General features: G+C 38.0%; 1 protein-coding gene and 1 pseudogene across 1 annotated transcript; one reads left to right on the forward strand and one right to left on the reverse strand.

The window, feature by feature from the left end:
- Positions 1-2,815: 2,815 nt before the first annotated feature.
- On the reverse strand, positions 2,816-3,529 carry LOC114749054 (uncharacterized). Its single transcript, XM_028937520.1, has one exon. The coding sequence runs from the start codon at positions 3,527-3,529 to the stop codon at positions 2,816-2,818; it is 714 nt and encodes a 237-aa protein (XP_028793353.1).
- A 6,718-nt stretch (positions 3,530-10,247) lies between these two features.
- Positions 10,248-13,724, forward strand: LOC114749053 (uncharacterized; annotated as a pseudogene).
- Positions 13,725-14,015: the final 291 nt, after the last annotated feature.

A 14,015-nucleotide genomic window follows, 5' to 3' on the forward strand; every position in this document is an offset into this window, starting at 1 on the left:
CTTGTAGGCAAGCCCACAACTCTGCAGTCAAAGCATCTCCATCGTCACCAAGTTTCTGTATGAAGCCTTGGAGAAATTCGCCAGCTTCATTTCTGATGAGTCCGCCACAAGCACTTGACGTCGTATATGGGGAATAAGCACCGTCAACGTTGAGCTTTACCCACCCATCATCTGGTGGGTGCCACTTGCCTTCATCATTGCAGCGACGAACCCCTTGGAGCTTAACCCCAGCAAGTTGTTGCTGCATTTTATCTATATTTGCTATTATTGCATTAGCATTAGTGATGATTGCTTCATTGCTCACCCGCTTACGCTCAAAGATGAAAAGATTTCTTCTCCTCCAAAGCCACCAGCAGATGACGGCAAAAAGAGCCTTCCACTTCTCTATGGAAGTATTCCACCAAAACCACTCATCAAAATTCAAGGAGCAGAAACGTCTCCAGGCATCAGACGGAACGAGCCTTTTCCAAAGACGCCTTGACTCATGACAGTCACGGAAGACATGAATTGTATCTTCTACTGCTTGGTTGCATATCGGATAGCAGTCTTCTTCACTTAGTCCTCTTCGGCGTCGTGTCGCATTAGTAAGGAGGCATTTTCTAGCCGCTAGCCACATCAGAGTCCTACATCTTTGTGGCACTTTCAATTTCCATATCTTCTCCCATGAAGAGTCACTTCCCGTATCAGCATGGGATAAGAGATTGTAAGCTGATTTTACTGAGAAGTTGCCACTCTGATCGTGCTTCCACTTGATACTAGAACCATCAGCAAGCTTGTCTATACCTGATTCAACTTCCCTCCACACCGCTTTGATGCCTGACCACACGTTTGATCCACTTCGTTTTGTATCAACCCGAGGCATGAGGTCATTTCCACAGCAGTACTTGTCTCTAACAATCCGGACCCAAAGATCATCCCGACAATTGACAAGTTTCCACCCCAGTTTCATGAGGTGGGCCCGATTTTGTAGCTTAGCATGTCTCAAACCAAGACCTCCTCTATTCTTTGGTTGACATACGGAGTCCCATGCAACTAGGGGTATCTTCTGGGTATCACTCGTGCTTCCCCACAGGAAGCTTCGGTTTAGTTTATCAAGCGTCTCACAAGTGTTGGTAGTAAGAAGAGAGGTTTGCATAGTGTAGCTCGGGATGGCTGAAGTAACTGAAGTAATAAGCGTAGATCTACCAGCGAGTGAGAGAGAGTTTGTCTTCCATTTTGCCAATCGAGTTTTGACCTTACCAATGATTTCTTCGAAAGAGTCCTTCCTTACTCTCTTGTGGTGCAAAGGGACACCAAGATATTTACCCAAATCCGCTGTTTGAGTGAAGCCCAAGTGATTACTTATTTCTGAGCACCTGTTATGGTTCATATTTGGAGAGAAGAACACACGGGTCTTTGAAAAATTTACCTTTAATCCCGCAGAGGCAAAAAGTGTTCAAACAATTCTTGATTAACTCCGCTTGTTGTATTGAGGCTTCTGCAAACAAGATAATGTCATCCGCAAAGAAGAGGTGAGAGATAGGAGGGCCATTCTTTGTTAGTCGTATTGGTTTCCATTCTGCCGCTGCCATTTTTTCTTGGATAAGATGAGCCAGTTTTTCCATGCAAATCACAAACAGATAAGGAGAGATCGGGTCCCCTTGCCTCACTCCCCTAGAAGAATTAAAAGAATCAGCTTTGTTACCGTTCCAGAGAAGTTGCAAACTGGCGGTGCTAATACAGCAGGAAATAATGTCAATAAAATGAGTAGGCAGAGCTAACTCTTTCAAGCACCGGATCAAGAATTGCCAATTGACTCTATCATAAGCCTTTTCAAGATCTATTTTGATAGCCATAAAGCCTTTCTTCCTTTTCATGTTGCGCATAGAATGAATAACTTCTTGGGCAATAATGATATTATCAGAGCTGTGTCGGCCAGGTACAAAACCGCACTGGTTCGGAGATATGATTTGCGGCATGAAGTTTTTCATCCTGCTTGCCACAATTTTAGTAACCACTTTGTACACCACATTGCATAGACTGATGGGCCTTAGATCTTTAAAGGTCTCTGGGGAGTCCTTCTTAGGAATTAGAACAAGCAAGGTATCATTGATCTTCCGTATCTCATGAGGATTGTCAAAGAGATGTTTAATGTAATTCACAAGCGACCTTCCAACTGTATGCCATTGATTTTGATAAAACAAAGCATTGAAGCCATCTGGGCCTGGGGACTTTAAGGGACCCATGCTAAACACAGCATCTTTAATTTCCTGTTCATCAACAATACGACTACAACAACGTAAATAAATATCATCAATAAGGGGATAGGTAATATCACATACCAACTCATCACGTAGAGGTGCATCATCTGTGAAGAGGTTTGAGAAGAAAGTTGTAGCCTCTTGTTTAATGATGCTCGCATCGTAGCACCAGTTCTCTTCATCAATACGGATTGCATCGACTCTATTAGTTTTCCTTCGTCCGTTGGCATGTGAATGGAACAGTTTTGTATTCCTGTCACCGTAAACACTCCAGTTTAGACGAGCTTTTTGAGCCCATAATAAAGCATCTTGTGCCATGACACTTTCAAGTTCTTTCCACAGATCATTTTGAATTTCTTCATAATACTGAACATTCCAGCCCCGGTGTATAGCTCTATTGACACCATCTAGACGTCTCAAGAGCTTTTGCTTTCTTGCTTCAATATGACCGAAGACCTGTTTGTTCCATAGGCGACACGCATCTGTAAACTGGTCCATATTATGGTTCCAATTCAGGCTCTCCCTCCACTTATCTCGTATGAATTCATCAAAGTTCTCATGAAGGACCCAAGAAGCTATAAAGCGAAAAGGCCGCTGAGGTTTTTCAAAATGATGCTCAAGTTGTAGAAGGATGGGTCGGTGGTCTGATTTGTAAAAGGGAGATGTGACACCTGTGCATGAGGAAATTTCTGGCACCATGTCTCATTAGCAAAGAAACGATCCAATAGCGCCTCAGAGTGGGATGTCTTCCACGTGAATTTAGGACCCACATAACCCAAGTCTTGCACATTCACTTCTTCAAACCACCTGTAGAAGTCACGGTCAACCGATATACTATGAATTGCATTAGAGCACCTTTCCATCTCAAATAGTGTTGCGTTGAAGTCCCCACCAAGCACCCAAGGTGCTTGCATAGTATTATCAAGGCGCCGAAGTTCATTCCAAAGCGCACGTCTTGTCACCACGTGGGGGCTCGCATATACAACCGTCATATACCATTCATCAAGTCTGCTATTCTTAATTTTTAAGTGAATATATTGTCGATGACGCTCTACAACAACTACCTCCCGTATGCCAGCATTCCAAAGGCACCAAATTCCTCCACTGTAGCCTTCAGTGTTGATGTAGGTGTAGTCTTGAAATCCAAGTCTACCAATCCTTTGTTCAGTCTTTTGCTTATCTGACCGGGTCTCTACCAGAGCAAGGAAGTCCAGATGATAAAATTTTTTAATTTCTTGAATCAGGCTGGGAAATGTCTTCGAGCCTGTACCTCTTGAATTCCAGATCATGTAGTTCATGGGGAAACAATTGTATGGTTTGGTGATGCTTCAAGGCCCCCCACCTGAGCAATATCCATATTTGATAAAAGTTTTTCGCCTGAAGTTGACATACCAAGATGAAAATCTGATGATACACTATTTTGAGCTGTGGTGTCTTCATTCACCATGGCTAAAGACGAAGAAACACCGTTAGGAGGCTGAGAAGTATCCATTTCTGCCAGATCGCGTCCATTCAAACTTGAGCCCAAAATTTGTTGCTTGTTAGCGTCTTGTGTATGTGGTCCATCTTGGAGTGATGAGAATGGGTTAAAATCAACAATGGGCCCATAGTTGGTGTCCTTTATGCCTTGGACTTTTGCTTTTGATTTGTCTGAGTTATTTTCCTTCCCACGCAGCCTGTTCTTATCCACTATTTTCCTTTTTGAGCCTATGGTCATCCACGTGTTGCTATCAGTTGAAATCTCGTTCCCAAAAGCTCGCTCTTTAATTATGGGGTCCGTGATCTTTGCTCCATGATCCTTCAGTACTCCTACTGGTCTATATACTCCTTTAAGGACCTCCTTATTCTTGATCCGGTTTTGATTCCTGCCATTAATCATATTCCCCATTTCCTTTTTTTCCTCTCTTATATTTCCATTATTAGATCCCTTTTTATCCGCAACATTAGCTGTATTCGATCCCCTCTTATCTGTTCCAATAGTGATTCTGCGAAAATTACGGCTTACCAACATCTGTGGACCCAAGTGAACATCAACCACCGTAGCCTTCGTTCCATTCACCGGATTCTGGGAGTTTCCGGCGTCGTTCATGTCGACAGAGTTCATCGTCTGGGTATTGGTTGATTTATCCTGTGCGGGGTTCGAGTCCGTGAGAGGACATGCATGTTTCTCATGACCATATCTTCCACAATGAAAGCACACCAAGTGTGAAGCGTGAGTTTGGAGCGATGAGAGCGAACGGGTCGAGCGATGGTGAACGTGGGTTGAGTGACGGCAATGGAGAAGGAAGTAACGATAGTGGCGATCTCGGTGGGGGACGCGAACGAGATAAACTACTAGATAACACGCCATTGGACTTCGTATTTGGCATGGGGGTGGAGATAAGACGACAGAAGGGCTGCATGAGAAAAACCCACAGGTACCGAACCGGAGATCTCTTCCTTTGTCCTATAAGGAAAAGCTTTTGTCTTTAGGGTGTGGGGGCTTTTTGGTGAGACATGATGAAACTGAGGATATTGTCAATGGGTGGAAGTCCTTTTTTGCCAAGAAGAATAAGGAGGAGGGTCCAAACCTAGAGAAGGAGATGTCGGATGGAGAGGAGACGGAGGGGACTACCATAAAACCGAAGTATCCAGTCCTAAAAGTGACGGCTGAGCAATACACAGCATGGCGCCAGCCATGGATGAACTCCTTGATTATTAAACTAATGGGGACGCAAATTCCAAGGCATGTACTCATTGACAGAGTTAGGAGGATGTGGAAACCAAAAGACCTGATGAAAGTGACCCCTCTTAGTAATGACTACTACATTATCTCGTTCTCAAGTAGGGAAGACCGTGACTATGCTTTTCAGGAAGGGCCCTGGATGATTGATGATCATTACCTACTGGTTCAAAGATGGCGACCGAATTTCAATCCATGGAAAGCGGACAACCAACGAAGAATTGCTGCCTGGATTCGCATACCAGATCTGCCAATGGAATTTTACAACGTGGAATCACTTGGACTTCTTCATTCTGCCTGGACAACAATTCTCATATTTGTTAAGTTCTTAAATTACACATGACAATGTGTGTATTATTTTTAAAATATTAATATTTAATTATAAACTCATTTGAAAAAATAAATAGAACACATATTTATGTGTAATTAAAAAACTTAACATAACAGATATAAGTAACTTACTCATCTGGTCCTATTTATAAGTCGTTTTCAAATGTTTTTTATAGACAAAAAAAAACCTTAAATTTCATCAACTCTCATTTAAAATTCAAAAACTTTTCAACTTTATCCCTATTTAATATACATTATATTTTATATAAACAAACTCAGCATAATAATAAATGAAGGGTAACATTGTACATCCATGCAAAAAATTTCTCTCAGTGTCTTATAAATAAGACTAAAAAATATCTTCTTTCTCTGCCTTATAAACAAGATCATAGGAGTAAATGTTTTCCTTTCATATATACTCCTCTGGTCCTATTTATAAGGCGGAAAGAGAATTTTTTTTATCCTATGTCAGTTCTTTAAATTTTTAGCATGAATGTATTATTTTGTCCTTTACTTATTATAGTGTAGATAGTTATCTCTTTTGAAAAATATATATATTAAATATGGGTAGAGTTGAAAAATTGTTATATCTTAATAGAGAGTTAATGTATTTTAAGATATTTCTTGATTTATGTGAAATATATTAAAAGTATTTTATAAATAGGATTAGAAGAGTATATATTTCTGCATGCACCGGCACGCACCACAAGGGAAATTAACAAATGAGAATGCTATTTTTTATAATCCTCTCTAGCCCAGAGATTTGGTTATTTCCCACCACAAATCTAGCGCGTTGCGGAAATTAAATAAAATAACAACGGCCCCGTGCTGCTCATAAAAGGGGACAGGATTGTAATATTAAGATCCGGCCCTTAATTAATCGTTTGTTCTTTGTTCACATTTAAGGCCAGTGTCTTTTTATTTTTGCTGAAACCAAAAGCCAAAACGCAAATGAAGTGATTTTCTCTGAGGTCAAAATCAAGTGAGAAGTTATAATTGTAATGAACCTTCTAATGGTGTAGGTTGTATAATAATTATTGGTAATTTTTAATAAGATTAAGCTGCATCCAACACCCTGAAATATTTTTTCGTTTAATTTGTAATGCATCCAGCACTCTAAGGTTTTTTAAGTGCATCTAGCATCCAGAAATATTTTTAGTTCATCCAGTACTAAAGCAAAAAAAAAAAATTCAAGATACTAGATGTATTTGATAAAATATTTCAGAGTGCTGAATACAATTTAATCCTTTTTAATTAATATACTACATCTAGTTCTAATTATAAAAGTTTGTTGACTAATTTGAGGAGATTAAGAAAAAAGTTAAGTTAGTTATTTGTAATAAATAGGTATTTTCTTTCCTAAAATATCCTTACTAATCAAGTGTGTTAGCTAAAATTAAAATTATTAGAAAGATTATCTTGGAAAAAATTGAGTAAATGTGAGAGACAAAATGAATTAGAATCTTATATTTAGGACTAAAATAAAAATCAAATGAGGTCTTATATTAAAAATCGAAAATAGTAATTATTAGTCGTCTTATCCTCTTAATGTTCGTCTTCTACCTTGTAGTTTAATGTTTCCAATTAGACTAGCGCTTTTGTTTCGAGCTCGTCTCTTTCATTTTAGTGTGCATGTTATTCTTATTGTTTTCCCTGTTTTCTTAATGGGGTCCAAATAACTGTAGATCATTTTATTTAGTTTTTAATAAATTTTTTTATTAAAAAAAAGAGTAAGAGAAATTCACTATTTTAATAATTACATATGAAAAATAGATGACTTCATATGACCCTTAGCGGACACAAAAAGGTGGCGTAATTTGGGGGGGGGGGGGGAACAAAGGTTGGTTATGCATACATGGCATCAATTGCAGTAATTTACATATAATGCCTTTTGCTCTTTTGTTGGGGCCAACCAAGATGGTTAAAGTTACTTTTCTTATACTGTTGGAAAATGACCTGATTTTTTATGCCTAAAGGAAATGACCTGATCTTCTCATGAAAACTATATTAAGAAAAATTATTCTAAAACTCGACAATATAATCATCTTATCGTCTATCTATATATTTGTATATAATATATTAAATTTTTTGATACAGTATAATATATTAATTCTAAAAAATGTTATTATTTTTTAGGACAATACTTACAACAAGTTATTTAAAGGGAAAATGACAATAAAATACCACCTGAATTTCAAAAAGACAAATAAGGCACCTGAATAAGCAAAATGACATATAGGGAACTGGGTACCAATCTGGAATTCAGATTTTTGGCCAAAAGACCAAATGCCCTGTCTGAAAGTGAGAGGAAGGAGAGAGGAAGACACTGATGAAATACGAGAAGGAGAGAGGAGGAAGACGCTGATGAAATTGGGAAGAAGAGAGGAAGGAGAGAGGAAGACGCTGATTTTCGATGGGTTCCCACAGCTTAAAATGTTATTGCCTAGCATTTCTCTAAAAAATTTTGGTTCTGTCTCTGTTCTTCGCATAAAACCATTTTCAGAGAATGTGAAGCTGTGGGAAAGATGAACCTGTGGGAAAGATGAAGCGAAAATCAGAAAACAATGGCAAGCAATTACGTAACGTAACTACTGTCATATGCCTGCTGGTTTTTGGTAAATCCCACTACGTGAATGGTAAATTTCACTATACATGTAGTTAATTATGAAAGTTAATAGTTCAATGTTTATTGTGACGTACTTCAAATGCACGTTCACTGAATGATTTATTTATGCTTATAAGTTGCCTTTCCGGTGAAAACAGGTTTACAAAACCCATTGAAGAAGTAGTCACTTTCACTATAAAAGTTGTAAATCCCAGTATATGTTTTGTAAAATTCAACGTGAAATTTTATTGGTTTTTACAAACAAGTTGTTTATCTCCTGAAAACATGTTGCAAAACCCATTAACAAAGTAGTCACTTTCACTACAAAAGTTGTAAATCACAATATGTATTTTGTAAAATTCATAATTAACTACATGTATAGTGAAATTTACAACCACTATAGTGAAAATGACCACTTCTTAAATGGCTTTTGCAACCAGTTTTCAGGGGATGGGCAACTTGTTTCTAAAAACCAATAAAATTCCAGACTGAATTTTACAAAACACAAAATGATATTTACAACTTTTATAGTGAAAATGACCACTTCTTAAATGGCTTTTGCAACCAGTTTTCAGGGGATGGGTAACTTGTTTCTAAAAACCAATAAAATTCCATACTGAATTTTACAAAACATAAAATGATATTTACAACTTTTGTAGTGAAAATTACCACTTCTTAAATGAGTTTTGCAACCTCTTTTCAGGGGATGAGCAACTTGTTTCTAAAAATCAATAAAATTTCACACTGAATTTTACAAAACACACAGTGATATTTACAACTTTTATAGTGAAAATGACCACTTCTTAAATGGCTTTTGCAACCAGTTTTCAAGGGATAGGCAACTTGTTTGTAAAAACCAATAAAATTTCACGTTGAATTTTACAAAACATATACTGGGATTTACAACTTTTATAGTGAAAGTGACTACTTCTTCAATGGGTTTTGTAAACCTGTTTTCACCGGAAAGGCAACTTATAAGCATAAATAAATCATTCAGTGAACGTGCATTTGAAGTACGTCACAATAAACATTGAACTATTAACTTTCATAATTAACTACATCTATAGTGAAATTTACCATTCACGTAGTGGGATTTACCAAAAACCAGCAAGCATATGACAACAGTTATGTTACGTAATTGCTTGCCATTGTTTTCTGATTTCCGCTTCGGTTCACTCCCTCTCTCACTACAAATCCTCTTTCCCACAACCAAAATCAACAATCTCTACAGAATGGTGATGCGAAGGAGTAAGATAATAGCATTTCCAACATTCTTCTTTCCTTCTTCCCGCATTTCATCAGCGTCGGTCCTCCTCTCTCCTTTCTCTCACTGTGTCGGTCTTCCTCTCTCCTTTCTCTCACTTTCAGCGTCTGTCTTCCCGCATTTCATCAGGGTATTTTGGTCTTTTGGCCGAAAATATGAATTCCAGATTGGTACCCAGTGCCCTATTTGTCATTTTGCTTATTCAGGTGCCTTATTTGTCTTTTTGAAATTCAAGTTGTATTTTATTGTCATTTTCCCTTATTTAAATCTATTTTGTCAAATTTTTCAATCACACGTTACAATGTGTGTGATTCTTAAAATATTATCATTAAAATATAAACCTCACACGCCAAAAAACCAAAAGAATAGATGACAACGTATAATTAGAGAATTTGATATAAGGAATATAAGGATAAGTATTTTCTTATATTTCAAATAATAAATAATTTAATTTATTTTTGAATAAATATATCAAATTTAATATTTTTAAGTAACATTCGAGCATTATTGAATTTAATTGAAATTAATTATTTTTTTCTGCTAATGAGGTCCGGACTTTTAATTATATTTGAAAGAAATTGAAAATTTTCACTCAATTTGATCATTTTCTGTTATTACATTTTCCTTTTTTAATGTAAAACACATGACCCCACTATTTATTGAAAAAGTAAAGTACCTTTTCTTCATGTTCCTTATATCTTTCTCAAATCATAGGCCTATCTATAGGCTACAAGGGCTGCCCAGCAATAGTTATCCTCGTAATTCATAACGGTGAACGCAGATTTTCATGTTCCACATGAGCTTTGCAGCCCAAGCCATGCAAGTTATTAAAGCGATCTAGAACCAGAAGCATTCTTCAGAGAGTTAATGTACGCGAGAAAAAAAAAAAGTGTGCCTTCAATTTCTCCTTTTAGTTTTTTTTTTTTGTTGGCATTTTGGTAATGGCGTGTTATAGAGAAAAACACAATCCATGAAAATTTCCGCAATTGAATAAATCTAGCTTGTGGGGTCTGGGAAAAATCATAATTATCAATTTATCATCCTGTGGGTGGGTGCTCACGGACCAGAGAATCTCAATCTTTCTATGCTTTCTTCTTAACTTTTTGCTCGGCCATTGAATTGCCCATTTTCGCTTTTGTTAACTTGTGAGAGAAACACACACATGGTGGTGCATTTTGGGTCTTCCCACCAACTTCTGCCGCGAAAACCACGTACCTTCTTCCTCTTGCAGCTTTGAGCTTTTTCCCTCTCGCTGTTTCTTGTTTTTTATGTGAACTTTCGTAGCTTGGCATTTCGCTGTTCACACAGTAATCTCACAGTTTCTTCATTCATACAAATTTGTTGTGCATTAGCAACATTTTTTGGGGAAGAAGAAGCTAAAATGCCTCCCCGGTATTTTCCGCTTCGTTGGGAGAGCACTGGAGATCAATGGTGGTACGCGTCGCCGATTGATTGGGCAGCGGCGAACGGTCTCTACGATCTGGTAGCGGAGCTTCTCCACCTGGACACCAATTTGCTCATTAAGCTCACCTCACTTCGTCGAATCCGCCGCCTCGAAACCGTTTGGGACGACGAATCTCAATTCGAAGATGTCGCTAAATGTCGGTGTCACGTTGCGAGGAATCTTCTTCGCGAATGCGAAACGGGGAAGGGACATAACTCTCTTATTCGTGCTGGTTATGGTGGGTGGTTGCTTTACACTGCTGCGTCTGCCGGAGATGTGGGTTTTGTTCAGGAATTGTTAAGGAGAGACCCATTTCTGGTGTTCGGAGAAGGAGAGTACGGAGTCACTGATATACTGTATGCTGCCGCTAGAAGCAAGAACTGTGAGGTCTTCAAGATTCTTCTTGACTCTGCACTTTCTACTAGAGATTGCAGTGTCACTGAAGCAGACTTGGATGAGAATGGTAGGATTTTCAAGAGGGACATGATGAATAGGGCCATTCATGCTGCAGCGAGAGGAGGGAATTGGGAGATATTGAAGCAGCTTCTTGGAAGTGACTCTGACATTTTAGCTCTTAGAGATTCACAAGGATCCACAGTTTTGCACGCAGCAGCTGGTAGAGGGCAAGTTGAGGTGAGGAAGTTTACTTTTTGTGTATTATGTTGCAGTATATGTTGAGTCCTACTTGTTCTTTTCATTTCATTCTGATGCGTGAAACTGGAATGATTAGTGATCTATCTTAAAATTTTTGGTTTCTCAGTAGATTTAAGAAATTTGCAGTCCTTGAAAACTTGATGAAATTTATGTACCCTGACATAATTTTTTCTCATTTGCCTTTTGAGGACTAACAACTTTAATTATCAGGAGAGAATATATTGAACGATCAGACAAAAATTAAAGGGCTAATAAATTTAAACCTACTTAGCATGCTAACCCCAAGAATTATGGCAATGAGAGCTTCCCAAGCAGAATGAGATGAGTAAAACGCAAACAGAATGAGACTATGGACCTTTTACGCGAAGCTTGTCCCCTGACTTAATCATATGACGCGTCTCAAACACTCTGTTTAAGTGGACTGAGTACCTGAAAGTTGAACCTATAGTGCTTATAACTTGCTTTATTTTAATCCCACAAGCTTTTAGTGCTTCTTCATAAATCTTTATTATGGTTATCAGAAAATAATCCACTCTACCGAAGTAGAAGGAAAGCATGAACAAGATACTCATCTCATCTAGATGCTACAGAACTTTTGTTCTCTGTGTTATTAAGCCTCATAGTTCATAATAAATCAGATTGCTCTAAGATGAGTTTGAGGTAGATATTAAGCACGCTGCTAATATCAAACATATTTGTGTGAATTACTTACACATCATGTCCTGGTGCTTTATTAACTGGCATTTCCTAGTGGCCTATATTTAAGTAGACTCCAAACCGGGTTGATGCTGGATATTCTAAACAAGAAAGGGCATCGCTTCTCATCTTCAAATTTGATAACTTTGGGACAGTGAATGCAACAGAAGTTAAATTTGTGCAGATTCACTGAATGCAACAAAAAGCTTTCACTTATTCTGACCATTCTAGCGGTGCAGGTGGTGAAAAATCTACTAGAATCATCAGAGATTATCACCTCAACTGATGTACAAGGGAACACAGCCTTACACGTGGCTTCTTACAGGGGTTACTTGCCTGTGGTAGAGATCTTGATTCTTGCGTCTCCCGAATCAGAAGTGTTAACCAATCACTATGGAGACACTTTTCTTCACATGGCAGTGGCTGGTTTCAGAAGTCCAGGTTTCCAAAGACTGGACAAGCACACAGAGCTAATGAAGCAAGTTGTTAGTGGGAAGATGGTGAACATAAAGGACATCATCAATGTCAGGAACAATGAAGGAAGAACAGCTCTTCATGTAGCTGTCATTGATAACATCCAATGTGATGTAGTGGAAATGTTAATGTCTGTCCCGTCCATTGATTTGAACATTCGTGATGCTGATGGCATGACTCCCCTGGATCTTCTGAAACGAAGACCTCGATCAGCATCCTCTGAGATTTTGATCAAGCAAATGATTTCAGCTGGAGGAATATCTAGTTATCCTGATTATTTGGCTAGAAATGTACTTCGTTCCCATCTGAAATCCCACAGCATTGGAAGGAGTCCTGGGACTTCTTTTAGAATCCCAGATGCAGAGATATTTCTCTACACCGGGGTCGATAATGCATCATCAGAAATCAACTATGATCAAGCAAGTGTAAAATCTAATTCCTATTCTGGTGAACTCAGCACTAGTGGGTCAGCCAACTCCCCGTATGACAAGTCTGGTTCTGTTAAGTTCACTCCAAGGCGCCTAAAGTTTTTTCTGCGGTGGCCTAAAAAGAAAGATAGAGAAGCCGGTGCCTCAAAGCTGGAAGATGAAGAAGATACTTTTTCATTATATTCTTTCAGTTCAAGGAAAAACATGGAAAACATCCCAATTCCATTACGGCAAAGATACTTAAATTTCTGTTCTCTTCCAAACAACAAAAGAACACTATCTGTCAGGACTTATTTCCCAAGTCCATCCACCAAAGAGAAATTTACTGCAGGCCTAACACAAGGCGTAATCCAGGTAAACCCATTTCTGGAACTTCCCGATCCTTTTCTCAAATCATCTGTGGCTTCAGTTACTTCCATTGATGAGCAAAGAGATGTTAATATCATGGGACCCTCTTGCTCCAATCGATCCATAGATGAAGGTACACTAAAACCCAACCATAGACAGGGTTCGTTCAGAAAGAGATTGATGAATAAATATCTATCTTTGGAGCACAAGGCCTGGGCATGGAAGATTCAAATAGCTGCACAATTTCATCCCGTAGTTATAATCGTTTCAGTTTTTTAGTTGCTTAAATGTTAATATACTAGTGCCAACACTATAGTGGATTGTCTCTTAGCTAATGCTTGCTTGTTTGTGTCAGTTCATATAAAATATGTACCCTAATATTGTTGTTTGTATCATCTTCTGGTTTGTTATTTATTGGTTTAGTTTTTCTAGCTTACCCAGAAACAGTCCACCTGAAATTTCCTCTTGTATAATTGAAAAGCCAAGTAATCTGGATTCTCTACTCTTCTTCGTTCTCTATCATGCTTTCTGGTATTTAATTAGTTGTCCAAATCAAATCTTTATGCTCTCTAGATTAAACGTCTGGTAATTAACTGAGATTTAGTTCTGATTTCTTCAAACTACATGTAATTAGTTAATTTTGATAATTCTATATAATAAATATTACCAATTATTTTATAGTTAAGAGTTGTCAAGTACTAAACAAGATAGTTTTTCTTGGATTCAAATTGGATGTTTTGTTTAAGAGAGTACTTTTAATGAACTTAGCGATTTTATGGTAAAGCCTTCCCCCCTCTTTCCCATCAAGTG

The sequence above is a fragment of the Neltuma alba genome, unplaced genomic scaffold (assembly GCF_004799145.2).
Source record: "Neltuma alba isolate B1F8T4 unplaced genomic scaffold, ASM479914v2 tig00005931_pilon, whole genome shotgun sequence".
Classification (NCBI taxonomy): domain Eukaryota; kingdom Viridiplantae; phylum Streptophyta; class Magnoliopsida; order Fabales; family Fabaceae; genus Neltuma; species Neltuma alba.